Source organism: Lepidothrix coronata, unplaced genomic scaffold, assembly GCF_001604755.1.
Source record: "Lepidothrix coronata isolate B3197 unplaced genomic scaffold, Lepidothrix_coronata-1.0 Scaffold128, whole genome shotgun sequence".
Lineage (NCBI taxonomy): Eukaryota > Metazoa > Chordata > Aves > Passeriformes > Pipridae > Lepidothrix > Lepidothrix coronata.
Genome location: NW_016690308.1, coordinates 2076526 through 2104013, shown reverse-complemented (window position 1 = coordinate 2104013; position 27488 = coordinate 2076526). Strand labels below are relative to the sequence as shown.

At 41.8% G+C, this 27488-nt stretch overlaps 1 protein-coding gene across 2 annotated transcripts in view; it reads right to left on the bottom strand.

Annotated features, from left to right (window-relative positions):
• The window catches only part of DPP6 (dipeptidyl peptidase like 6), a 547876-nt gene that overhangs the window by 462713 nt on the left and 57675 nt on the right, over positions 1–27488 (bottom strand). Inside the window, exon 1 of one of the 2 annotated variants that reach the window (XM_017826536.1) lies at positions 25444–25711. The exons of the other annotated variant lie outside the window; for it this stretch is intronic. Coding sequence (XP_017682025.1) covers positions 25444–25494 — 51 coding nt within the window. The 5' untranslated portion in view covers positions 25495–25711. Of the gene's footprint in view, positions 1–25443; positions 25712–27488 lie in introns of those variants that run through there. 2 annotated transcript variants of the gene reach the window in all.

Here is a 27488-nt window from a genome sequence, read left to right as displayed (position 1 = left end):
TGAAGAACGGAACAAATCCCACAATCAAAACAACAAAAGGGGCAAGTGGGGAACTAAATGGCCACAAGACCTTTATCCATAACCCTAGGGAAAGATCAGAGGAAATAGACCAAGGAATTCTTGCTGGTAGCCATTGAAGAATAAAGATTCACAGGGAATTGGGCTTGGGGAGGATGAGAAATCACTTTGCATTATTCAGTCCCATTTTCCTAGAACACAATTGGACCCAGGCTTGCTTCTGTTTTAACAGTAGTATGTGGTTCTTGGGATAAGTTCAGATTAGTTCTCCATCCCCAAGGAACCTTTTCCCAGTCTTCACCCTTAAACACCATTGAGCAGCCCTCCTTATTCCCAGTCCTCTCTCCTGGAAAACTCTTCAATCAAAGAGAAACTGCCAACATGTAAATTTATACCAACTTCATGTCCTTTGCCTCAAAACTAGTTCTGAATGTAAAAAGCTTTGTGATAATTTATAATGTTGAGTAACACTGAAATGTCTGCTTTATCCTCCACTCTCAATGTTGTTTTTTTTCTTATTACTCTTTGAAAATTAATTTTATCATTTTAAACAATGTGAATATGTGAGTGTGTATTTCAGCCCGGCATCTTCTTTCTCTCTCAGATGTGGTAGCAGGAAGAAGATTATGGCAGCCACTTTGGGGATGCTTAGCACTAGTCAAGCAATGGAATATCAATGCCTATTTTATCTCCTCACAGACACAGATGATGGAAACATGGCAGAAAATAAGTGTTTCAGACTGTCAGTGTAGACTCACAAAGGGGGCACATAAGTGGTCTACCATATGTTCAGATGGTTTCTTCTTCTAATTGCTTAAAAGCAAATTAAGCAATTGTTAAGTTGTGGAGGGGGGGCGGGGAATGCTGTTTGCTTTTATTTTTCTAAGTACAAACAGCTAACAAAACCAGCTACCTTGTTTGTCCCAAATCTCACACTCCACAGAGCTCTGACATTGCTTTCAAGTGAAACTGGAGCTGTACTGGAAGAGAATTTACATCCTAAGCGTGGAAGTCAAATCACGCATTAGAGTGATAAGACCCAGCACCAGTGAATAGGCTTCTGCAGTGATCTTATAAACCTGTCCTGTGGGCAAACTCTGCTCTACTTTCAAAAGTCTATTGTAACAGTACTGAATGTGGGAATTTGGAAACAAACCACAAGACTTGTGCCCTTATTTGCAAGTTAATCCCTTCAATGCTTTTCCCTGTCACAGCTATTTTACAGCTTGCAGATATCAGTGTCAACTCCGACCTCGAAGTGAAAGTTCAAAGCCTTTGCTTACATGTGCACTGGACTCTAAGATGTAGTAAATGGCCCTGTTCTTTCTCCACAGTTAATTTAACTTCTTTGGCAACACACTCTGAAGTACAGTGCCAAAAAAGGCATTGGTTGTAGATCTCCAACAGATCACACCAAATTCTGTCATGGTAAAATAAAATAAATCAAAAATGTTTTTCTCTGAACAGGACACAGATAATGTTTAAAGCTCAACAATGCCAATGAAATTGTATTTGTTATTAGCCCTCTCATTACAGGCAAAAAGCAGGATTTTTTTTTGTTGCATAACATACCAGAAGAGGTCCTAACTCTGCTTTTTCTTCCCTGGAGAACTTTCCTCTTCTCAGACCAAATAAGCAGGCAATAACTCTGGGACCAATGACAGGGTGCTGTGCTTCCCTTTTACTCTTCCTCTGAGCTCTTACTTGCACTTAGAAACCTGGGTTGGCTATCTTGAGTGCCCTGGCTCCCCCCCAAACAGCAGCAGCTCCAGCAGCTTAGGTGAGGATGATGCTGTGCCTTCATAACCTCAGAGGGCAGCATTCTTCTGCTTTCCAAGTCCCAAGGGTCTCATTAGAGGATCTGCTAAATCAGGCTTGTATAGTCTGTCATTAACTGCAGAATTTAATTATGCTGATTTGCATTTAGGAAAGACTGAAGCTTGCTGAGTTGTTGCTGCTACCATGCTGTGTTTATCTTTTCCTCTGTTTTCTAAGGGTTTTTTTGAAGTGCATAAAGGTCAGGGGGACAAACATTCCCAGTGTAAAGCCACTCCTGAAGATGCAGTCACACTGGGGACTTAGATAAATGCTTACCAGCAAGGGGACAGACTCAGTAGCAAAACTGGAGTATACCTACTCCACATATCAGAACAGCCAACATTAGCATGGTATAATCAAAAGAAATTATGAGAAGGGCAAGATGATCCATTGAGACTCTGAAATACGCCCATGGGACAGGCATTTGCAAACTGCTTATTTAAAACATACGAGTTCCCCATACCCATAATGTCATTGAGCAAACGCCTGCTGACTCCAGCGAGAGCTCTGCTAAGCCTGACACTTTTGGTAATCGCATCTGTGTCACCGAACTGCTGATCAAGCTTTTTGCATTCTTTTAACGACATCACCCTGGATGAAGAATTGATAAAAAATCCCAGATTGTTCTCTCACTGTTGGAGTTTCAGTGAGCTTGCCTCCAGTATTAATATGGTTTATATTCTGAGTATTGGCAAAAAGAAGTGATTTCCTTCAGAGTTCTTGTAATGTCACGGGAGAACAAGAACTTTGCTGCTGTAGCTGAACGTGTCATTTCCCAGGGCCTCTACCACAACAAGTTCCTACTTCAGTTCTCTGCACAACACAAAACAACAAGTCTGAGAAGCCCCGTGAAAAGCCTTTTTTATTCTCATTCTAAACACAGCCAAACATAATCACTCTGTGCCAAAAGAAAAAGACCACAGCTGGTAAGGAAATTAAATTTACTCCAGATCATCCAGTAATGCATTATAACATAAATGATGGAGAGATAACAATCAAGACATGCATAAAAATGTATCAGAGAACACTTTAAAAGTTTAAGGTTTTATCGAAAAGAGCAAAAATGCACCAAGTAACCACTTTTTTTTCTTTTTTTTTTTTTTGACTCATGGATGGATTACCAATCAAACAGCACAAATATAAAGTTTATTATGTAGTATTCATTTATCACACAGCTCTTTTGAATCCCAGTAAATGCTAGACCTTTTGCCCATTTTTTTTAAATGGAAGACTGTAATTCCAAAGACCAAGACTTCTAAGACAGCTCATAAATTTTTCTGCAGTGCAACCCACCCCTTTCCTGTGCCTTATCTCCAAGAATCTTTAAAATGTCCTCTTGAGCACCAGAAAAATGAAAGTTTCTTACAGAAATCACCCCTGCAATTATTGCTTTCAAACCATTAGAGTTTAAGAAGTTGTATATTAGAACACAAAAAGCATTGTGCCTCTTATTTTTTAACATTAGAATATGTTTTTCATTAGAATGTCTCACCTGAACCTGCATTAAAAAGCTCAATCAAAAATCCAGAAAATCTAAATTACTTCACTATCTTTGCACCCACATAGCTAAATTTATGCTCAAAAATATTTCAGTCTTTCCTATTAACTGGCTATGAGGTCTACTGGAGAAACCGACAGAAATTCTAGGATATAAATGTTCTGTGGAAATTCTTTCACCCTCTCTAAAATTGCTTTCCAGCACCTGGAATGCACGGCTAAGCACTATACAGAAATGATCCTGTTTAGACTATTAGATTTCAATTTACATCAGAGAAAAATGCATTTGTGAAGCATTTCTATACACAAAGAAGCATAACATTAACTGCACTGTGGAGATGTTATCACTTACAGCCACTGAGTGCCTCAACTACAAATTAGAGGATAATTAATTTAAAATAGTCCTGTACTAAAATGCAGAATAGAGTAGTTAAAGGAAAAAGCCATAATAGTTCCCATGGTAGAATTTTCTTTATAGAAAGGGCATGAATGTTACATCAATTTACTTAACAATGAAACATTGGAGCAGGTTGTAGGGTAGGGTTGACCTTACATAATACAGGGCCTTAAGTAAGATTTAGAGGCACAGCTTTGACTTCCACCTAGGCCTCAGATGAGGGAAATTATGTCTGCTCAGGGCCAAACTGCTTCAATTGCATATTTAACTTTTCAGCAAGCATATCTTTTCTTATGGAGTAGACTTTTATATACATATATATATATATGTATATATAAAATGCATTTCTTCTTTATAATTTTTTTCTTTATACATCTATGGAGAAACTCACAGCAAGCTGGCAATTACAATCAAGAGATAAATTTTTACATGGAGAGAATTTATTCCTTTCAAGCTTGTAGGAAAGTACACGTGTTTTTGTGATTTGTCTTTTTCCTCCACACCGTTTACTGAGATATTAACGTAAGATCATTGTAAGTTATTAACTTTAGATTGTTTGAGGTTTTTCAGTATATTCAAATATATCTGTAACCTCAGCCCGCACAGTTGTAAAAGAGAATGTGTATAACAGTACTGAGTTATATATATGCATTAAACAAAGTTTTTCCTTCTTGAGATATACCTCATGTTTCCTAAAGCCCCACTGACAGATCAATCATGTCTCAGGTAACTGTGCTCTTTGCAGCTGCTTTACAGTATTCTGCAGGAATGCTAGGGCAACAAACCAGATTTTTTTCTGCGCTATTTCAATGACTCTGAAGAGAAACAGTCATTCATATTAGAAATTTTCAACTGCTTAGGTGAATTCTTACAGATATTAAGTTATTTTTCATGTTTAAAAAGATTCTTTCAAATTTAAGAAATATTGATTTTTAAAACTAAAAAGAGAATTAGCAGTGGAGGATTACTTTACAGTGGCAAATACCTGTGAATTCCATACCTATTATAAGGTACAGCATGACTTCCCACAGTCTTCCCCAATGATTCATTTTGTATCTATTTCCCCAGAAAATACCAGTCTGTGACTGCAATAAAGTACATCAACAGCTTTACATTACTCCATGATAGTGTTGCTATTAATGTTTTTTCACCTTGTAATGTTGAAGAGAGACTTCCTGTAATAAAAGCTGTGCATAAATCACAGAATGCTTTGGGCTGGAAGGGACATTAAAGACCATCCAGTTCCAATGCCCCTGCCATGGGCAGGGACACCTTCCACTAGACCAGGTTGCTCAAAGTCCCATCCAACATGGTCTTGAACACTTTCAGGGATGGGGCATCCACAACTTCTCTGGGTAACCTGTTCCAGTGCCTCACCACACTCACAGTAAAGAATTTCTTCCTAATATTCAATTTAAACCTGCACTTTTTCAGTTTAAAACCATTTCCTGTTGTCCTACCACTACCTGCTCTTGTCAAAAGTCCCTCTCCAGCTCTCTCATAGCTCCCTTAGGTACTGAAAGGATCTCTAAGGTCTCTCCAGGGCCTTCTGTTCTCCAAGATGAACAATCCCAACTCTCTCAACCTGTCTGCACACGAGTGGTGCTCCAGACCCCTGATCACCCTTGTGGCCTCCTCTGGACTCACTCCACCAGTTACACATCTTTCTTGTCCTGAGGACCCCAGACCTGAACACAGTACTCCAGGTGGAGTCTCACAAAATTCAGATTGCTGGAAACTACACCGTTGTTTTCCCAGGAAGCCAAAAAATACTGTAAAAATAGCCCTAATAAATGACAAGCAACTTTAATTAAAGCAAGAGTTTACAGCCCAATGCTTCTGCTGCCTGTAATAAAGCTGTTATCTGTAAGTCAGTTCCTGCAAACAAGTCCTTATAGAGCTAAGACTCAAATTTGCAGAATGATTGTATCATTCAGACTGATATTAATTCTGAAGAAAAATTGCGAGTTCTGAATTATTAAGGAAGACTGTCATTGAAGTTTTCATTGAACATCCATATCCTGAAGCCATATAAATGCCACAAAAAGCCACAGCACTTTGGCTTTGATTCAGTACAATTCTTAACCAGTCAATCAAACTACCTCTATATTTAAAGCTCAGCATGTGCACAGTGTTTCCTCCTATATCTGGCCTCAGATTCCAACTTCCCTTTATGAATCTGTGACTATCATGTTTCTAAACAAAACTGAGGGTCATAAATTCCACAGAAAAGTACTTACAGACCTTGACAGAACCTGATTTGTCCATATAGAGGGAAAACTACTACAAATTAAACCAGGAATTCATAGTCCATTTACTGTTCCAGGCCAATTTTCCAGGTGAACAGCTGGTGCCCTTGTTCATTATAAGTTTAAACACTTTCAAAGTATAATATTAAACTGCAAATAAAGGTTTTCTTGATAAAGACTAAAGACCTCTTTACACTGAGATTCCTGGAAAGCTACATGTAAATTTACTTTGTAGATGGATAAGTTATGCCACATTGCAAGGAATAGTCCCATATGGAATTAAAATGGCTTTAATTTAATTTAGCTTAATCCACTTCATGAGTAAAATAAACAAAATTAAATGAAGGCTACTTTAATTCTGAATGAAAGTTCTGTGTAGCTTAAATAGCCAACTGACAACTTTTTAGTTAATTCATAGAATCGTAGGATGGCTTGGGTTGGAAGGGACCTTAAAGATCACCTAGTTCCAACCTCCCTGCCATGGGCAGACACTTTTCACTAGACCAGGTTGTTCAGAGCTCCTTGAACACTGCCAGGGATAGGGTATCCAAAAATTAGCCCTGATATAACACAGTTGGCTAGAACATGGTGCTACTAACACCCAGGTTGCAAGTTCAATCCCCATGTGGTCCATTCACTCAAGAGTTGGACTTGATGATCATTGTGTGTCACTTCCAACTCAGAATATTCTGTGAATACTTCTCAGAGGAACTCCAAGCAGACCCCCAAGTAGAAGAGCTCTGACAGAACTTATTTCTATTCCAAACAGAAGCAAGAAGAGGCAGGTGGTCCTGTATAAATGATCCCCCTCATTTGCAACACACTGATACGGGACAAGGCAGAAAACAGCAGTGCTGTGTTTTCAGCCTGGCTCCTGCATGGCTAATTGTGACCATACTTTAAGAAGATCCCATTCTCAAGGTACCTTTGGAGCAAGTCTCTGTATAGTTTTTTTACACACAGAATTCTACTGCAATCACTGGTTGGTGTCAAATAAATCCCCACGTGTTGACTGGCAAGAAGGTGGCCGATGTCTGTGGGCTACAAACAGGCTACAAATTCACAGGGGGAGGGGGGCAGGCACTGACCCAGCCCTGTGCTGAGCACACCCTCAGCCTTCCTCGTTCCCGGCGCTGGCAGCGCTCAGCACCGCGGACAGCTCCCGCTCCCTCCGACAGGATTTTAAACCTTACCAAAGGCCCGTCCAAAGAAATTCCTTTAAATCTAAACCGAGGGGGTAAAGTAACACAGCATAGGTCCTTTTGGAAGTGCAGTATTCAGGCTGGGCTTTTCCAGGCCACTTGGAGGATTATTCTATTTCCAGAGAATTGGGCATTCAAATCTCATCAAGGTTTTTGGAAAACGTCCGACTAAGTAGCAACTGTTATCCTTTAAAAAGGATGCTCATCCTTCAAAGCTCGTCACTCAAAGCTCACTTAAGTAATGAGTTGATTCTGTGATTCCAAATGTCCGGGCCTGAACAGACCCAGTTTTCCTCCTCACTTCTGTAACTAACGACTGATGAGGAATTCTGGCAGCATTCAGCCTGGATGTGGAAGCACCTTCCTGGTGCGCCCTGCTGCGAGTTAAATATACTCAGAATTAGGTGGTTTTACTCTAATTTCTAAAGGCATTGTGTGTGCATGCATGGGGAATACAAATACCACTTCTCCATAAAAAGAGTTGGCAAACCTGCTTTTGTACAGGAGCAGAGTGCTGACATCTTGGTGTAAGTGCTGAGCTGGACTTAAAATGGACGAGAAGAGCACTAAAACAGTGCACAGAATCAGTACTTTTTTATAGCATCTGCCATCCAACGACCTCCAAATGCTTTTAAAGTTACTCCTCAGCAAGCTGTACAATACTCCCATGTGATAGACAAACATTAAGTTGTCCACTTTACAAATGGGTAAACACAGATACAACGAGATTCATTACAGTTTGCAGAAATAGAGGGGGGCTTTTTTTGCACCAAAGTAGCCACAAATCCCCGGCACAAATATGTTACAAAGGAGCAAAATGCCTTATTCCTCAAAACAGGGTCATACTGTGTCAGCAGCAAGCTCCACACTGAACTGAAACAGCATCTCCCCTCAGTGCTGGTCCAGAATAACCGAGTCTCCAAACAGGCAAAACAGACACCCCTTCCACACTGGTCTGAAAGGCAAGCAGTCAGCCTCGATACACATGCAAAGGAGAAAAGACAGTGTTGTCAGCTCAGAGATAGACAGACAATGCAAACACAGGAGGACATCCTAAGACTAAAGAAGAGAAACGGAATAGAAACCCCTATATTGCCTTTGCTGTCTCACAAAATGGAGACCTAACATTAAATTTTTTCAGGTTTGTAAGTCTATAACATCTGTAGCAGTTGTTTTGGCACCAGTATTAATACTTCACCTTTAGACAGGTTTGAAAGATCAATATATTCTGAGTTTCCACCAGAGATAATTAAAAAACCAATCGAACAAAAAAACAAAACAACCAACAAACCAAAGCAAAAACCACCCAAACCTTCAAATTAAGTGATTCTTTGATATAAACCGCCCAAATTACTGCCTGAAATTTAATGGTTTTAACTTTTAGCAATGAATAATAGCCACCTATACAACAATCTGATTGGGGAGCACAGATTCCATTTGTTATAATTAAAAATCTTGTTCAAGGTCTTTCGCTTCATTGGCCATTTGTCTGGAAAATGCAGAGTCATTTATGAAAGTGATAATCAGGGTCATTTATGGGATCACTCCACCCTACTCACAGCTCCACAAGTGTCTATTGTGCAGTGCCGGGGGAGCACAAGTGTAAAGGAAAAAAACCCTCCTTTGCAACAAAACCATCCTTTAGTCTATTTGTGTCAGTTTGCTAACAGCCATGAATTCTTGTCATTGCAAGAAGACTGCAGGTAGAATGGCTAGGAAGATGCAGTCCTTATGCACTGCACCTTTGAGATGAAGTATTGGTTTTGATTTAAAAAAAAAGCCACATCACCTCATTTTCAATAGCAGTTGGCACCCGAACTCCACGACAGCTTTTGTGTACAGAAATATGTACCCATGTCACTAATAGCTAAATCCAGTGCTTTGGATTCAATATTTATCAATTGAATTTTGCAAAAACACAAACCAAACTGCTCCTTGCCATGTCATGAGTGAAAATAACAGTAAGAAATAGGAACACCACAGTATAACATCCAAATTCTCTCCTGGTGAAGTTCAAAAGACTGTCTGCCTCTCACAGCACAATAAACCCATGACCTACATATACACTGTAATATTGTAAAGGTACAGAGAGATAAACCATGAGGAGGGCATGACTTTCATCCCACAATACACTTGTGATCACTGGAATAGCCTGAAGGAAGGGGATAGTGGAAGCTAGATCTTCCACAACGGGGAGAAAAACAAGGTTAGGACTGCAATTAAAAACTTTGTTATTGACGCTTTCACAGAGTTATGTTAGACAATGATCCAAAAGCACGCAGTCCATGTAAGGAATAACAACACTGCAAGAACTGAAACAGTATTTAAATGAATAATCTTTTGCAAATTAGCTCCAAAGAACTGATTGAGTCCTGTGTTTCAACACTTTTCTTCCTTTTTCTCTTACTTCCTTCTGAAAGAGCTCACATGACTTACAGTGTAAACTTTGAGAGGTCTGCTTTATGAAAAATCAGTAACCTCCAAGCCAGGTTTTGTGCATAACTCTTTTTTGGGTCAGTTGGCCCCATTCTTGGAGCTGCTGTCCACCCTGGGACACTGGGATCTCTCACCACAAATACACCCTACTGGCCAGGCAAATCTGCTATGGAATAAGGATTACCCTTAGTGATAGCTATTTGTCTAAAGCCAACACACACATCTCAGCAGATTTAGCAAGATAAACAAGGACAGAATAAACTGTATTTAGAACAAATGAACGGAGCTGGGACTGTGATCAAGGGCAAGTTTAAATTCAGCTGGGGTGTGAGAGTAGCTTTGGTAGATCTATCTAAGCAGGTCTGGGATGATACTGGAATAGTCATGGGAACAGGGTGCTCAGAGCAGCTGCCTGACCCACATTCACTGTCAGTGGCTGAGTACTTAAAACCAGGATGAAGAGTGCCTTTATGTGCTGCAGTTTCACCTTGGGTGTCATTTCCTTCTCTGTGCTCGTCCTGAAAGACACAACTGCATATGATATGCATGGAGAGACAAAATCTAAATGGGTGGAACTAATACCAGAGTGAATACTCCAGGTGGGGTTTGGATGCCATATCCAGCTAGGCACGTTGGAAAGTTTTGTCCATTTGGAGACCCGAGAGCGGTCTGCTTGAAAGTGGCCCATGGTGCATGGCAAGGGCTCCAGGGATGCCTGCAGTGCTCATCATGCACTTGGTAATGAGTGACTTTGAAAGTACGTTTTTTAAAGGAATATTCATAGCTGCAAAGGAGCTATCATATTCTTATTGTAAAAGCTGTAATGACTCTCTGGGGCTTCAACACAGAGCAAGCTACACACACCCCCATTACAGATCTCAAACAGCAGCTCTCTTTCTGATGAAGACAGAGAAAAAATAAGTTTCTATCCTGTAGACTGTGGTAGATTAAGTCCTGCTCACTTTATCTCTACAAACAACCTGAAAGGAGTCAAATCAGGCTTCAAATACCATGTTGAATATTAAAGGAGTTGTGCATGGGAACTGTGGTCTTGCATAAGCAAAGGATGAATTAAGAACAGTCTAATAGCTTGTGTCTAAATATACTTTTTTCAGTCCGTTCAATTTAAAATACATTTTTAATGGTATTGACAGGCTGTAGATGGATGGAAAAATTATGTGCTAAAAAGGCAAAAGTGAGGTGAGAAAAGGAAATTAAATCTCCATTTAGCAGAAAAAATATTTCAATATTTGTTTTCCTTCCAAAGCAGACAAAAACAAGGACTGTTGAAACTCCCCAGTAAACAAAAATTCAGTTCCCATCAATCAATCTATCTCATTTTATTAAAACTGAAATAATTACTTTTCCCTGTATTATTTAGATAACATAAAAGCAAACAACCATCAAGGATTACATTTCAAAGTTTTTTTCCAGATATCAGACTTTGACAGAGTACTTAAATTCCTCTTTTTCTAGACACGACATTGTCAAAACCATGATGTTCTTATATGAGGTTAATGGTGCAAATACAGAAAGAAATATCTTATCTGAAAATTGTATACTAGACTCCACTATCTGTCAGAATTTTCTAATCAACTGAAATATTATCAATTAATTAATATGTAGGATATTGCCTGATCCAGTAAAAAAAGTTAATTGCTGTGCACTATCTATGACAAATACTGCTAAGATTCATAATAAAACCCTGATTCAGCCACAAACATGGACATGAATAGAAGACATTATCCACAGTTTTTCTAAGTAATTTAGCATAAACCTGTTCTACAAGTGCAGCCTAAGAGGTTGCAAAGGAGCTATCACATTCTTATTGTAAAAGCTGTAATGACTTGCACAGATTTACATGTTCCTATCATCCCTTTTTCTAAATGTCATATCTTCAATAAATCAATGACACTTGTATCATTTCATGTAATGTTAATTATATACAAGCATTTAAACTTAGAAGAATAAGACACAATTTATATACTAAACAAATACAGATGGATAGTACGGGAGCTTAAAATACCACAGTCAAAACTTAGATAAAAAGGGAATGGAAGAAATTATCACCCCTATTTTACAAATGGGGAATGGAGGTAAAGCCCAGTGAGAAGCTCCAGGTAGGACATGTTACCACAGCAGGAGGTGGTAGAGCTGCCGTGCAGCAACACAGATATCCTGTGCATGGCAGCATTATGAGATTTGTCCAAGGTCACACAGGAAATCATTATCAAACTCCCTCTAAATTAAAAATTGTAGCATGCCAATCCAAGCATATTCACTGCAGAACAGTGCTTCTCCTCAGAAAGCATGAGACATGCCAAAGCCTGCATGAAGATAAGCTGAGGATACCACTGTGGCCCCTGCTCAGCACAGGTTCCTGTGATCAAATATCTCACTCACTCAGCCCCATGCAAAGGCTCTACACTTCCACAAATCACAGCTGTCTTGCCCATCCTGGAACCTCCAATAGTCAGGAAACCTTTAAAGCCATTTGAGGCCATGCAGTTCCAGCTGGCAAATAAAGTTGGGAATAGTGGAATGCTGCCACACTCTGCAATCACAGTGGACATCAAGGGCAACATATACAGTGAGAAGGAAACTGTGTAGACTATGGGGCTCAAGTGACACATTCATATAAAAGATTTACTGTTCAGATTAACATGCTGAATTTTGATCAGACACTTTGCATTTCATTACCATAGGTTAGTCCTTACTCTCGTTTACAGTCAAATCTCTAGACTTACTTTTCTCCCCATTGCAGGACACATTTGCATTAACAGCTTCTTAAGTTGCTCCACATCATAACAATATGGCGTGGGCTTTTCAGTCAGATAATGTGACACACACTTCCACTCCAGCACAGCATGTGCAGATCCCAGTCTGTCCTTGTTATAGCTAATTCTTAGTGCCTTTCTTCTCATCATAAAGTTGTTTCTCCATAGAATCATTGATATATTTTTTGCCTCTCTTCACACCTTCAGCATGCATTCTTACTACTTCCAAACAAAATCTGTAACAAACAATATCATTGTTTAGGACTTTCATTAATATCCATTTGCTGTGCCTCACACTCTCCTGTCCTCTCACAGATGCGCGCACTTCATTTTACTGATGCTGCAGAATCCCAAATGGACTTTCTTGCTGATGGTGCTTTGTCCCACCTTATATCACAAGCTGTCTTCCTGCATCTCCTCTTCACCCTTGTTGATTTTACTCTCATGACTTACAGCATTTACAACCAGCCTTTCCAAAACTAGTGCCCTATTTACCCATAGAAATGATCCAGCTTGGTTGGTCTCCCTTTGGAAGGACTCTGTCTAAGAATGGAAAAGTAGTAAAGCTGAAATGCGAGTCAATTAATAAAGAACTAAAGGATAATTAATGTTAGTCTATACAGACTCCTGGAAAATAGGTCTCGTTGAACAAACCTGATTTCATTTCTTGATGGAATTACAGATTTGATTGATAAAGGTAATGGCATAGACATAATAGACTCAGACATTTGAAAATGCGCTTGGCTTCATTATTTGAACACATTCCATCATTCGACCCTGACAGTGCCCAGCCACTCTGCTATCATCTTTTCCAGTCACATCTTTCACTGGCACAGGTGCCTTCACATGGATGGGGAGGTCAGGAGATGCAACCTTCCCCCATTCCCATATGGTACGAGACCTGCCACAGCACACAGATCCTTGTTAGCAAGCAGCAAATGAAAGACATCGATCCCTGAGCATGTGTGAAATTAATGTAAAAGGCCCCAATATAGCACCTTAAGGAAGAAGATGGTATTTATTAAAAAAAATTTGAATGTACTGGTTTTATCCACCCACACTCATTCTCCCTTAGAGTTCATCCATCATACTGTCATGTGCACCAAGATGTGTGTTCAGGTAGTCTGGCTGAGATGATTTCCATGTGTCAGAGCAGATAAGGAATATCAACTTTTAAGTTCTCATCAAAACACTCATTTTTTCTTGACTTGTAGTGACAAGTTAGTTTTTTGACAGCTCTTTAATACTTTTCATGAGCCAACAGTCGAGAATGGGTGGTCTTTTCCTTCCAAATCTTGCCTACTTAGGCATTCCTAAGTATTAGCAAGGTTGAAGCCCATTGTCTGATTTCGTTTGCATGGAGTATGTCTGAAAAAATGCACATTTGTTCAGCTGCTGTAGCTCCTATTGGCATAACAGGAGAAGGAATTGTGCTCACACATATAATGTGCCAGTATCTTGTGGCTTTTTAGTGTCCTTAGAAAGTGGAGTCTTGTGCTGGAGAAAAGCCTGTACTGTGGCTTTTATCAGAGCCCAAGCCTTCTGGGCTTGACAGCACAGCACATTCCTCAGTTTTATTGCTGGGAACAATGTTCTTTATTATCAGTACATGACATTCTTCTCACACTTATTTCACTAGTTTTTCCAGTGTTTACGGAAACATATTTGCATCTGTATTTCATTCATACCAATATTAATATTTCTGCTACAAGTCTCAACATGTTTAGTTACAAGAGAGGAAAACCAGTTTACTACGAGAACCTCCGAAAGGAGAAAGTACAAGATACTGAATCTAGGAGCACAGATGTGCCAACCTGACACATTTACAAGGCACAAGAGAAATAAATGAATTCACTTTTCAAATACTAAATGAGTTTACTGGGCTCAGCTTGTGTGAACCAATGGACTCTCCTAGCCTCAAGCACAATTTCTCCAGCACACACCAATAACAAAGACACTGTGCTATGGTTACTTTGGAGAGGTGAGAACTAGATTTTGTATCCTCCAGTCCAACACTTCCTATGCATCTCAAGTTCTTGTTGTGCCTGTGCATGAATTCATCACCTGCAGCATTCTTTGACATCCAGACTCTGCCCACGAGTGGAGACTGCATGTGTCCTGACTACAGATCTAACTCACTTGTTATTTCACTCCAGGACCCAGGACTTGAGCATCTGTGTTTCACATGTAGCAATTCACCTCCAAGCTGCTTTCCCTGCAAAAATCACAGTTCACAAAGGCAGCCCACTCCAGAGCCTGCCCTACAGGCACAGTGCACACTTAGGACACATCTCTTCTCCCTCCAACTCTGCTCCAGCCCTGGCTCAGAAGGCCTTGCAGTCTCAACCCCTGCATGCAACACACAGGTGTTCACACATCACAGGACAAAAGCATCTTTCAGGGCTGAATCCTGCCCTTTGAGCTGAAAAAAAACCCCCATGCAAATTATTTCAATTCCAGTAACAATGAAGTCATTTGGGGACAAGGGAGGTTCCTGCCAAAAGATGTGAAACGTGGACTCATCAGTCACCTCCAGAGCGTGCTTGAGCAGTGTGGTCACAAGTTCGTTCATGGCAATTACTCCTGCAGTTCCAACTACAGCACCCACACCTCAGCAAACAAGCAAGGGATGTTCACAACCAGCAATAACTATCAATTTAGGACAGATTCATACTGTGACTGAAGACTGAAATCTTCCCCTTAACCCAATGCAAACTGCCCAAAGCCTTCTGGTCTTTCCATTGCTCTGCCTTTCTGTGGTCACATCTATTCATAGTATGTTTTCCTTATTACAGCAGGAAGCAGAGAGCTCAGGACAGCACTACGGCCATTTGTCACCTTTCTGCAGATTAACCCACTTTGTCTAAATATTTTCTGTGATGTCACTGTTGATATGCAATGTTTCACAAGGGTATAACTCCTTAAAAACATAAGAGGTTAAATTAAAAAAAAAATAAAACAAAATGAACAAACAAACAAAAAACAAAACAAAAAAAACCCAAACAAACAAATAAAAAAAAACCAACCCCCAAACCTGAGCATGGAAATTAAATACTAAGGAACTCTCCAGAAACCAGATATTCAAATGTAATAGAATGGTATAAATGGGGAAACTAGAGGAACTTCAGAGGGAACCAAGGCAGCCTCTCACTGAAAATACTGGAAAGCTACATTTTGTGCCACTGAGTCCATCTAAAATGATCATACTTCTCATCTATTTAATCTCTCCCTAAAAGTGTGTGATTTACTTCTCATTTTAACCCATCAAAAGACCTAAATGGTATATATGATGCTCACTGCTACATTTTTGCACTTTGGTAAGTTGCTTCTAGGCATTCTGTGGGGTCATTTTCCTTTCTTCATTTGGTAAATAATAGCCCCCTTATTTCTACAATGGGACTTCATCTCATCTTGCTTGCTTTATTGAATAGATGAATAGACCACCTCTGACTTCACGTAATTTTGCCTTTCTTGCAAGATTTTGGAGTATCAAGGATTTTTTTTTTTTCCTTTACTGAATTAGAATTCTTTTGATTTCAATTTTTTTATTGTAGATGCAGGTATGATGGACTCTGACTAATATTGCAAAGAAACCTGTAAGGACATTATATTTTACGAAAAAATATCTGCAATTTATACTTACAGCCAGCTTCAAATCTTAAACACTCCAAATCACATCCAGGTGAGGTTTAGGGACAAATACATGCATAATTCATGAAAGCACAGCCATTATTGGTACCTCTATAGAATAAACAGTCCTTGGTAGACACTGTGCATTTGAAGGATGCACCATAGTCATGCTAGCAATATAGAGCCAAATTTATATTTATGGTGTACTCTCAATCCATTCAATTGTTTCCATTTGAACACACTGGTGAAATACAGTGCAATATTCTCTTTCAGTTACCAGCACAAGATACACAACTTGAAGCAGAGCTCCCAATAGCTGGAGAGCACAGAAGAGCTGATGACTGCACAGAGTCCACTAGGGAACTTGTTATGCCAATCTAATTAACCTGGAAAATGCTCAGCTAGCACCATGCTCTGGGCTCGCACACAGATGGAAAATGGGCTGTTCAACTATTGTGTGTGCAAGGCAGGCTTCTCATAACTCCCAAGTCAGCAGAAACATTTAAGCATATGCTTACCATTAATGTTAAACAGGTGCTTAAGTACGCTGCTGAACAGGGAACATAACAAGGAGCACGCCTCTGGAGTACGTGATTTTTGCTTTAATTGCTATTGCATAGGATTTATTTGCTACCCTTAGATATTGCCAACAGCCTTCTTTCCCTACCAAGACTGCAATTCTGTTAAAATCTGACTAGGAAAATAATGAGAGATGCTCTCTTTATAAAAAAACAAGGTGCATCTGTAAAACCCAAGATACTAGAACAAAAAAAAGGAGATAAGTAAATCTTACTTTTAAAATTTCTGGAATCTTCTACAGAGATTTTTATTCCTACAAGAATGTCCAAATCCAACCAAATAGGACCTCTCTTAACAAAGGTTTTAACACATTACAAATTTAGATGTACATGGTTAATTCAAATGAAATAAAATGCACGGAGAATAACACAAAATTAACAGAGAATAAAACATGAATTTCTCTTCCCTGAGAAAAACTCTCAAATAGTGAGATCAGGAATGGCTCAGTCATACTGATAGAAACTACAATTAATGTCTAAATTACTGCTCTACCTACAGCATTTTACGTATCCTTCGTGTAAATCACAGATCCAGTTTTTAACAGAGCCATATTCCTGCATTACAATCACTTGCTTTACAAACTAGATCTTCATAAGAGGTACTTTCAGCCCCCTCACAGCCAGATGAGAAGGCATTATTACAAGCATATTTTTCACATCCTCATAATTAGGCACAAGAAAAGAGCAATACAAGCTTATTTCTAGGTTACTTTGGTTATATCAAATGCTGCAGAAGAACTACTCAGTATTTACAGAAAACATGGCAAGTTATCATTTCAATTTTTCTCCATGTTTTTAATAACTTCAGTCCCAAATGATAAACAAATAAAAATGTTTCATTTTCAGCATGTTTTCCAGATGATCATCATCAGTGAAAACAAACATAAACAAAAGTGCAGGCATGCAGAATGCTCCGTGATACTGCTGATGGAGGGGGTGAGGGGGTTCTCCATGGGGGACAACTTCTAAAAAGAGATGAACTAAAAGATCCAGAGCACTTCTCTTAACCACCTCACTCTGCTTTTCTTCTGCTTGCTTTTTTACCATGCCCATCACCTCCTTTTTTTTTTTCTTGTCAACTGCAGTATTTCACTGTTTGCTATCCTTTAAAAACTAGTGAAAATCCCCAGTGACATGGAACATTGTGGGGTTATGTATTGAGAGTCAGGTCTGAAGGCACCTGAGCCTCAGACAAAATTCTTACTCATTTCAGCAGGCGTAGTAAACCCGTTAAGTTTGGCAAAAGTTTTGCTTGAGTAAGTGCTGAATAATGACTACAGAATGAGGCTATGCAGTGTGTGACTGGAATTCATGCCAAGTCTGTCTCTACACATGCCTGAGTTGACAAAATCTTCTGGCCAGTATTTCCCTGTAACTTGAGAGGGATTTTCCACAGCATTGACCACTCTGCTTGCCGCCCTGGGCATGCAACATTCACCACCACAGCTCACCCCACTGTCTTAAGGTTGGTTTTCTCACACCTGCTTTGACTGGAAACTTGGGTGCATCTCAAGATAACCTCAAAAGTCATTAGTCCGTAGTACATAGAGATGAGATGGTAGAAATACTTCATATTTGGCAATATAATCGGTTAACAGGGAGTCACACCATGAAAGAGGCCTTTTCACAAACAAAATCCTAAACTGGTCGCTGGATGTACACTGAGTTTGCAATTCTTTTACTGTGCCTTGTAACCTTGCAGCTTGGGAAACATCTATTTACAACTGAGGGTTGGACTCAGATTCAGTTACACATGTAATAATTCTCTCCCCCCAGTCAAGATACCACAGGCAATTCCACTGCTTCTGTTCCCACCCTTCACTTCTATAGGAATGAAGAGGATATTGCTGGACATACAGAACCCACAGGGAAAATTTTTGTGCTTGGAAATCACCTGCAAGACACACACTTCCCAGTGCACAGCCTAAACAGGTGCTCCAGGAATTTTCAGGATCTCACCAATACCTACAGAGGTGCAGAAAAACAGTTTTTGCAAACGCAGTGTTTTGACATAATCTTGGTAATCCACTTCAAGGGCAATCAGGACATTACAAATGCAAACTTTGCTTGCTACAAGGCAAGCTCTGCTTGCTACAGCGTCCTTAAAAGGATAGAAAATCCACACAATCCACAGGTGAATGCATGCTACAGCTGGGTCACTGTTATCAGTGCATTGTAAGCATTCAGGCTCTAATGGTTTAGTGTTATTTTTTTTATTCTCAACTGCAGCCTTTTCAAAAGGACTGAATACTATGGGAACCTGCTAAATGCAATGCTCCATTGGGAAGGAATGCCAAGCTTACTAAGTGACAGCATTATGCATTAGTGGATTACATGAGATTTAGAGTACATAAAACAATTTAATAAATGGGCTTTGCTTGTTAATCTCACGTGAGCCACTGTACAGACAGCACACATGCAAACACAGACCTAGAAGAATAAATCCATGTATTGCACTTGTGATGGCATTAAACTACTCGGACAAAAGAATTTTAAAGACAGGGGTGCATTATAATGTTCTGGGACAGCTCTGTATACATAAAAACCACGGGCCAAGAGATTTCTGATACAAGATGGCATCTTTTGCTGATATGGGGCTCCTCTCTTGCTACAGTTGGACTGTGGTGCTGGGAGACTGAACCTACTTCCGCACAAGTATGCTGGGACTTAGAAAGAGCAAAGCTCCAAATATGGAGCTCATTTTTCTTCACATGCCACTGCAAACGCAGTTGACAAACCCTGGACAGATGTGCAGAGTAGTTCTTGTCTCATGTAACAGCAGAGGCCTGATGGGGTGCTTAGTGTCATTTGAGATGCTCTGGAATATCTATGACTATGTTTAGGCAACAGACAGACTGTCTGCAGGGCAGACATCTACGGTACAGCTTGTACCCCATACTTCCTTAAGTCAATGGAGAGAAATTGGCATTTAAGAGCGCAGGTACTGTGGTCCATCTTACACATCTACGTGAAGATGGGATGAATCATGCTCCAGACTCCACTGACTAAATTATAAAGAGAGACCAGGCTGACTAACTGAGATATAGATGTCTATATTGGAGAAGCCAGTGTTTAGTCAGAAGAATCCTATCCCCATCTTGTTCTAATGAAGAACTACTGTACTCCCACAGAGACTGCTCCAGCAGTTCATCACCTTCACTGTAAAAACTGGGCACTTTATCTTCTAGTTTGAAATTCTCTGACTCCAATTCCAGCTTTGAATCTTCTGCCTCTGTCAGCTCCATTAAAGAGCCTGTTGCTTCTGGAGGTTCTGTACCAACCAGAGGTGTTTTTAGGCATGATTCTCTATTGCCTTCACCTTTATATAGTCAGTCAGGCCAATACTAAGAGTGCAAAGCTCTGCCAAGAAATGAGACCTCTGAGATATACAAGACTGACACTTGGAACTGACAGCACTTGAAAGACTCATTCCACAGCACAGAGAGAGAAACCCTCCTCATCAAATAAAGCTTCAGGCAATCAACACACCTACAAACTTAAATTTTAGGTATTTATCTTTAGAAAGAACAAGCAAATCCAGACTTCATCAATGAATAAACGTAACCTCCCAAATGCAGATGAGTGCACTGCTGTCTCCCCAACTGCACAGACAGCTCTGCGGCTCTGTTGCTGCTCAGGGCTCTACTGCTACCCACTCAGCTGTCATCCAGTAAAATCATAACAGTCCCTTCCAATTCTTCTCTTTTACTGTTTGGGCAAGCAGAGAAAATATTCAGAAAGAGAAGGAGGGAACAGACTATCCTGTGAACAGTCAGACAACTCAAAGGAGGAAGGGAGAAATTAACACAAAGTGTACCTTTTTCCTTGCAAGCAAGAGGAAGCAGAGAAGCTGCTGAGCAATACTGAAGAAAAAGATGCAGGTGTAAGCAGCACCATCAGATTCATGATTTTGAACCTTTCTAAAGGTGAGAATTAAAGTTAGACCACAAGCTTCCCTTCAATCTCCCACTGCTGTGGAAAGAGCATTGTGGAGTGCTTCAAATGACTCCCAAAATTATTCTGAGATGGCCTGGCACCATGTATTCTCTGAAACTTTAGTGAATCCTTCATAATTCCAACACACCTTGGGCAGGCTTTGCACTTCTCTATCCCCTAAGTAAAAATATATCTAAAAGAATACTCTATGTTACATGGACAACATTAGGATCCTATCGAGCTTGTGGAGCTCTCTGCCATCCCACTTTAAATGTGCAAAGACTCTTTAATTTCCATCAACTATCAACACGACATCAGAACAGTCTCAGCATATCTTACAGCTTTTCCACAGTGCAGCAACTCCAGTACCTCCTATGGATTGTATGCCTGCTACACATATTATCCTAACAGAGGGGAATCCTTGTTCCCCTCTATGCCCAACACAGAAAAGATACCACACTGTTACAGTCCTCAAAACAACTTGCCTTTCACTACGCAGCAGCAGCAGCTCCAATAATTTTCTGCTGCAATTCTTGCTGTAGGATTAGCAACTGAATTCCTGTCTGGCTTTAAACTTCAGTTGAAGTCATGATAGCTCATTTGGGAACTGCTACCATAGCCCCCTTGCTTTCAGCTCTGGAGGTCCTTATGTTTCAGCAGAGGCAGTAGACAGCTGACAAATAGCACACAAAGGCTGGGCTGCATTTTGCTTCTAAGTCAAGCCGAATATAAAACAGAGGGAAGGCTAAAGTAGCAGGGAGCTGCACTGGATCAGAAACTCCACCCCACATTTCAGTGTGGGAGCTTCAAGAACAACATGCAGCTTCTTTAGCCCATGGTAGGACAACTCCATTCTTGGCTCAGCAGCACTTTATCATGTTTCAGTGCAATGTGATTAACACTGCAAGAAACAAACCTGTAGGTAAAACATGGCAAATATTTTTGGGGAAACTGCAATGGAACATCAATGTCTTATTTGTTATAATATGAATTTATTGCTCATGAGAGGCACCATAAATAAAAAACGGGCAGGGGTAATGGATTTTCTAGTTGGCTGCACCAGTGTGTCTCCAGGAAGAGCACTTCAAGGATGATAGAGTAGCTTAGCCTTCATGCCATTTGTACTCTTGAGGTCCCTGAGGCCTCAGAGGTGTTAGTAGACTTTCTAGGGGATAAGACTTGCCACTGGGCTTATTTTTATTTGGGTATTTTATATGCATACCCAAACTGCAGCTATCAGAGTTGGAATTTAAATGGTCAAACTAAACTTCTAAATATCCAGCTTCTTCTACAAGTCTTCTCAATGAACTCTGTGTAATGAAATGTGGTCTCTTTTGCTCTATTCATACATTATTCATCAGAGTAAAACAGAAAAGTGACACATCCACTACGGTTTCTCTCAGTAGTTGCCAAACATTAAAGCAACTGCTGGTTAGATGGAAATTCAGAACAAGAGTTTCACAGCAACATCCTTCTGACAAAGACAGCTACAGCAGAGTGCTCATTCCTTTTGCTGACCACTAAATGTGCCAAAATAGTAGGATGCTCACATCCAGAACATTAAGTTTGCCTTCAAGACCCCTATGCACTCTCACCAAGCCTTTTGTTTTCACTCTCCTAATTGTCTACAATCAAAGGCAGTAGCTCCTTATTACCTCTGTTGCAGCTGTACCTCTAACAAATTGGGATTTGCATGGGTCTATGTAAGAAAAGAATCTAGCACTACTGTAGAGGCCTTCTTCAAAACAGCTCTTTTGGATGCATTTGCTTGTAAACCCATTAAAAACAAAAAAAAAGAAAAGCCCATGTGACATGATAGATCAATCCCTGGGAAGACACAGGAAAGAGAATAAAACAAGTTGGTACTATTGTCCTTGACCTGACAACTGAATGTGTAAGGGAAAAGACTGGAATATTTTAAAGAAATAAATTATATACCCATACTTTAAGTTAGGATCAAATGCAAGTGCATTAAATTTGCCTCCAAAAGTGATAAACTTTTATCTGCACACCCTACTGTTGCACTTTAACTTGAAAAGGCTGGAAAACTTAAGGGTGCATCAGTTCTTACTAGAAAAAACCACTGTGTATTAATCACTCCCTACAGCATTTAAGTAGAATTAAGAAAAAACCCACTGTAAGAGCCTGAGCTATTTCTGTAAGTTACATTCCCCTGGTTCAATGATGAATGGGAAATACAGCAGTAAAATAAAAATAGGCACCTTTCCAGGTAAATGTTGTTGTTTAAAAAAAAAAACCAACAAACAAACACCTGGTGAAATACTGCCACAAGGATAAAAACATTTATCTATTTATCTCAGTGTCACAAGAATGGCTTCATTTTTTACTGGTCTAATTAGATAATAAAGAAATCACAGGTGTGATAGCTCCATGACCTATTGCTGCACTTAAAAAGGGTCCACTGCATGGCCAGGGACCAGTATGTCAGTATTATCACTCGCTGTCACATCATTTTAAGAATGATATAGCTCAATTTAACAAAGATTTTTAAAGCTAAGAAAAATCAATACATAGTTAGAAGCTTGTCAAGATTCTAAACAACAGCAAAACTGCCAGAAAACAAACAAACAAAAAAAGAAAATCATGGTGGGCCTTGAATTTTCAATGACTTTTCAAATTCTGCTAAGGCAATTAATGCAGTGCACACTGTTATGCATCTCCTGGGATTCCACATACCTCAACTCTGTATTGCCAATGACTGCCAGGTATGTGAGGAAAGACATTCACAGCATTAGGTGTTAACATTAGTAGTTCAGTATTCTAGTTTCAATTGTAACAAAAGTGATAAATAAGCAAAAATACTATTTTTTAAACAACTGCTTAAGGAAAAGGGTAAAGAAGGTACTAGACTTAACCTGCTGGAATTTCCATCGAAACTGTACCTGAAATTTCAGGATTAGGTCCACTAAATACTATCTTGAAGAAATATAAAATCTATCCAAATATCTTAAAGCTCACACATTCATCTAAACTTAATTCTTGCTTAAATAAACTGCAGATACAGTTGCAACCACAGACCAGATTAACAGAGAAACCAGGTGTGTGTGTGTTTTAAGTGGACCATAAAAACACAGGCATTAATTAAAGAAATCACCTGTACCAAATAAACAGGTTCCTTGCCTCTACATTTGATTCAGAGTGCCTCAAAAATGAGTTCTCCAATGGCAAACCTTGCATTCAGGTCCAGGGAGGCTGCCCCAAGTGACAGTAAGAAATAACTGTGACTTGGCAGCCTGAGGGGCCAGATTCTGCTCCTGTCTGAGTCGGGAGCAAAAACTATTGTCTCTGGCTGCAGGTTTGACTTGTGGGCAGCCCCTGCTGCACAGCCCTGGGTGCAGATCGATCAGCCAGCCCTTGCTCATCTCGCAGAGGTGTGGATGTGCGGATCCATCTTGCCACGCTCAGAAGCACTAGCCAGAAATCCCAGCAGAAGCTGCAGCCCTGTGTTGAGTACCAGTGGGGGAATCCCTGCCTGCTCATCATTCCCTGACTTCAGAGACCAGCAAGGAAAATGTGTGAGAGCTTTTTATTAATTCTGTGACACTGTGTATGTAAATTAGGTTCCCCCTGCACTTAAATCCAACAATGTCTTCTCAGGTGGTTAATTATGTTTTCTTACTGATAGAGAACAACCTAATCGAAGGCTATAAAGACCTCTAGGATCAGTAGCTTAAGCAAATAATAGTCTAAATTTTCCCATGTTAAAAAAGTTCCAGCACCAGATATTTCCCAGGCATTTAAAAAGCACAATAAAAGGAGCACGATGCAATCACACAGGCTGTGCAATTCTCCTGGAAAAAATGTTTGCAGAAGTTCCTGTTCAGTTCCCTTAGTTGAATTCACAGGTCACATAGCATTGCACCTTCCTCTTAAACGCTACTGCTGGAAAAAGCAGTATTATTGGAGTTGGAAAAGAAGGCACTTTCTTAAAAAGCCAGCAAAGCATTTTACTACAGAACTTAATTAAAGGATGGAGAATACTTTGGCCGCCTCTTGAACACGTCAACACAAGGCACGAGAGAAGCAAACACTACCTCTGTATTAAATATTAACATTTCCCCTCACGGGGAGGCGAAAGTCAGATAGGAGAGCTCTGCTTGATGGGAGGGAGGGGACGGGAGACCAACAGGTACCCTTTACAAGCTTCAGGTTATTTGAAATAAGTTGGCTTTAAAGCAGAGAGCCCTGAAGCCTCTCCCACCCTGCGGTGCATCCCCGCCCCACCGCAGGGAGCTGCCTCCCGGCTGCGGAGCCGCCGCATGCGGGACCCCGCACACCCCCAGCCCCGCCGCCCCCAGCGGGTCAACCAGCAGGCAAAACACACCAATATATTCCCATCAGCACAAGATGGCAACCATCACTTCTTCCGGCGGAGCAGCTGGATGCTTTTATTTTTTTCCTTAAGGGAGGAGGGGGATTATTTTAAGGGCATTCCTAGTAGGTATTTTAAAAAATTGGCATCGAGGCAAATGTTTCCACTAGTAATACCGGGGGAAAAGGCGAGGTAAACCACACACACACGCAGAGACACACTCAGCTCACGCACACACATCGTGGTCATCAACTTGGTGAAGTTGGCCGTGCCGAGCGCGGTGCCCCAGCGCCGCCGAGCCCCGCGCCCCCCGCCCGCGCTGCGCCCCCGCTCCCCTGACAAAGGGGGACGCCCCGGCACCCCCGCAGCACCCGCGACCCCCTTCAGAGGGGCAGACACTAAACAGGGCACAGACACCACGCAAAGACGACCCTCGCCTGCCTCCCCTTCCAGCTCAGCCCCAGCAGCGGGGGCTCCGCACCGACCGTCAGCGGGGTCTGGCGGCGCCGAGACGAGCAGGGAGCCCCGACACTTACTTACAGTCACTGGAGGCGCCAGCAGCAGCCACTTACCATCATGTTTCCTTGCATTTTAGCCGTTTGAAACATTGCCTTTTCCTTCATTTTTGCCGTGTGTGTGCGTGCGTGTGCTGTTCCCCGAGAGTTACTTAATCCAGCGGCTGGATCACTTTAGTGAAGAACTGGCGTGTACTTGCGATGGCTCTTTTTGGTGTGGAGTGGAGGGGACTACGAGCAGCGGAGGGGGAGGGTGCCTGCTTTCTATTTTTTTTTCCTTCCCCGCCCTGTCAATATATATTTCTCCTTTTGCCCCAAAAGAAAAAGAAAAAAAAAAAAAGGCAATAAAAATAAACCAGCCCCTGTCAGAGGGGAGGGGAGGCGGGAGCAGCGGGGGCACCCGGCTCTGTCACCACCCTGATCCAGCTTTTGCCCTGCGGGAGCCGCTGGGGCGGGGTGGGCAGGAGGGAGCTGCACACACGCCCCCCGCCCCGGCCATGCCCGGCCGCCGCCCCGGGCCCGGGAGGTCCCGCCGAGCCGAGCCCACCCCGAAGACCAGTTGCAGGAAAAAAAAGAGGGCGGGGGGCAACAAATAAAAAGGAGGGAGCTGGAGTGGGCGGAGGGGCGGTCGCCCCCTCCCCGTGCTCGGCTCGCCGCTCTCCCGGGGGTGGGGGGCACACGCTTTTCACAACAGGAGCCGGGGAGGGTGTGGGGAGAGGAGCCGCCTCTTCGGCGTTAACTGTTCACCGGCTGAGCCGGCGCGGCCCCGGCCAGGCCACGGCTGGTGCAGGGAGGGTGGGGAATGGAGCGGAGCTGCCGCGGGGAGGGGGGGATGCACGGCGCGTTTCCATGGCTGCGCCCTTGCCCGCCCGCCCGCAGACCCCCGGACCCACCGCTCACTCTGCCCGGGGATCCCCGGACCCACCGCCCTCTCTGCCCGCATCCCCCTGGACCCACCGCTCCCTCTGCCCGCAGACCCCCCGGACCCGCCGCTCCCCTCCCACTCTCTTCCCTTAGGATGCGCGGGCCGCTGTCGGGGGGATGGGGCGCTTCCAGGAACCTGCCCCAACGCCAGGGTTTGGGATCCGGGGCATGAACGAGCAGGGGGATGCCGGAGCTCGCCTCCTGCACGGGGAAATGCAAAGCCAAGGGCATCGCCCGCGCCGGGCTGCGGCTGAACTGGCCGTGGCCTCTACGCCTTTCCAGCGGCGCCCACGCTGGTCCGAGGTTTCCCACCGCTGTCAGCTGCAGTCCCTCAGGTGAGCTGCCCCACAGGTGGCTGGAGCAGCCGTTGGAAGACGGTCCTATCCTGTTGCCCCTGTGAGAACATTGTTCCTCCTCTCCTTGGTGCAGCTTTCCAGGGACACAACCTTGCCACCTATCCCAAAGGTTTACACCTCGGGCTGCACACATGAAAAAAAATCCTTGCAGAATGTGGTCTCTTTGTCTCTCCCTGATGCACCAGAAGTCATTACCTTTCCAGGAGAATTAGGTTCCCATCGATTTCATTTGGATGAACAGAGTTTCTTTGGATGTTGCTCACTCAAAAGGAGAGAACAAACTCTGAGAAGTGATTTGCTTAATATTTGAGAAGGGAAACCAAGAAGAAAAAGCAGAAACTCTTCTCGTCATCCAAGGTTTAACAAAGCCAATGGCTAGACAAAAGCGCTCTCTCTTTTTTCACCAGAGGAACTGCAAACCTGTCCATGGGTCCTTTTGTTGTGCCCATCTATAGCACCTCAAACTCTAGTCCTTCACAGCTTGCAGCATCTTCACTTCATAGGTAACACTTCACTAGAAAGTTCACTAGAAATAGGACACAACATCTGCAATCCCACAGTGTTGCTCAAACTCCTTTTCTTTAAGCCACTTAGTTGTTGAAAGATATTCAAATACAAAATGTTACCCAAGACATTGAGCAAGTATCTTGAAAATGATGGTAATGGGGAAGTGAGACCCCAAGACACTCTTGGGAAATGCCAATGGCAGATGATGCTGGTACCTCTGAGGATTACCTATGGGAGGTTTGTTTTACAAAAATGTCACCTCTCACTTGCAGGTCTTGATTGTTTTCTCCCTTCTTTATTTGGGAATTGCTTATA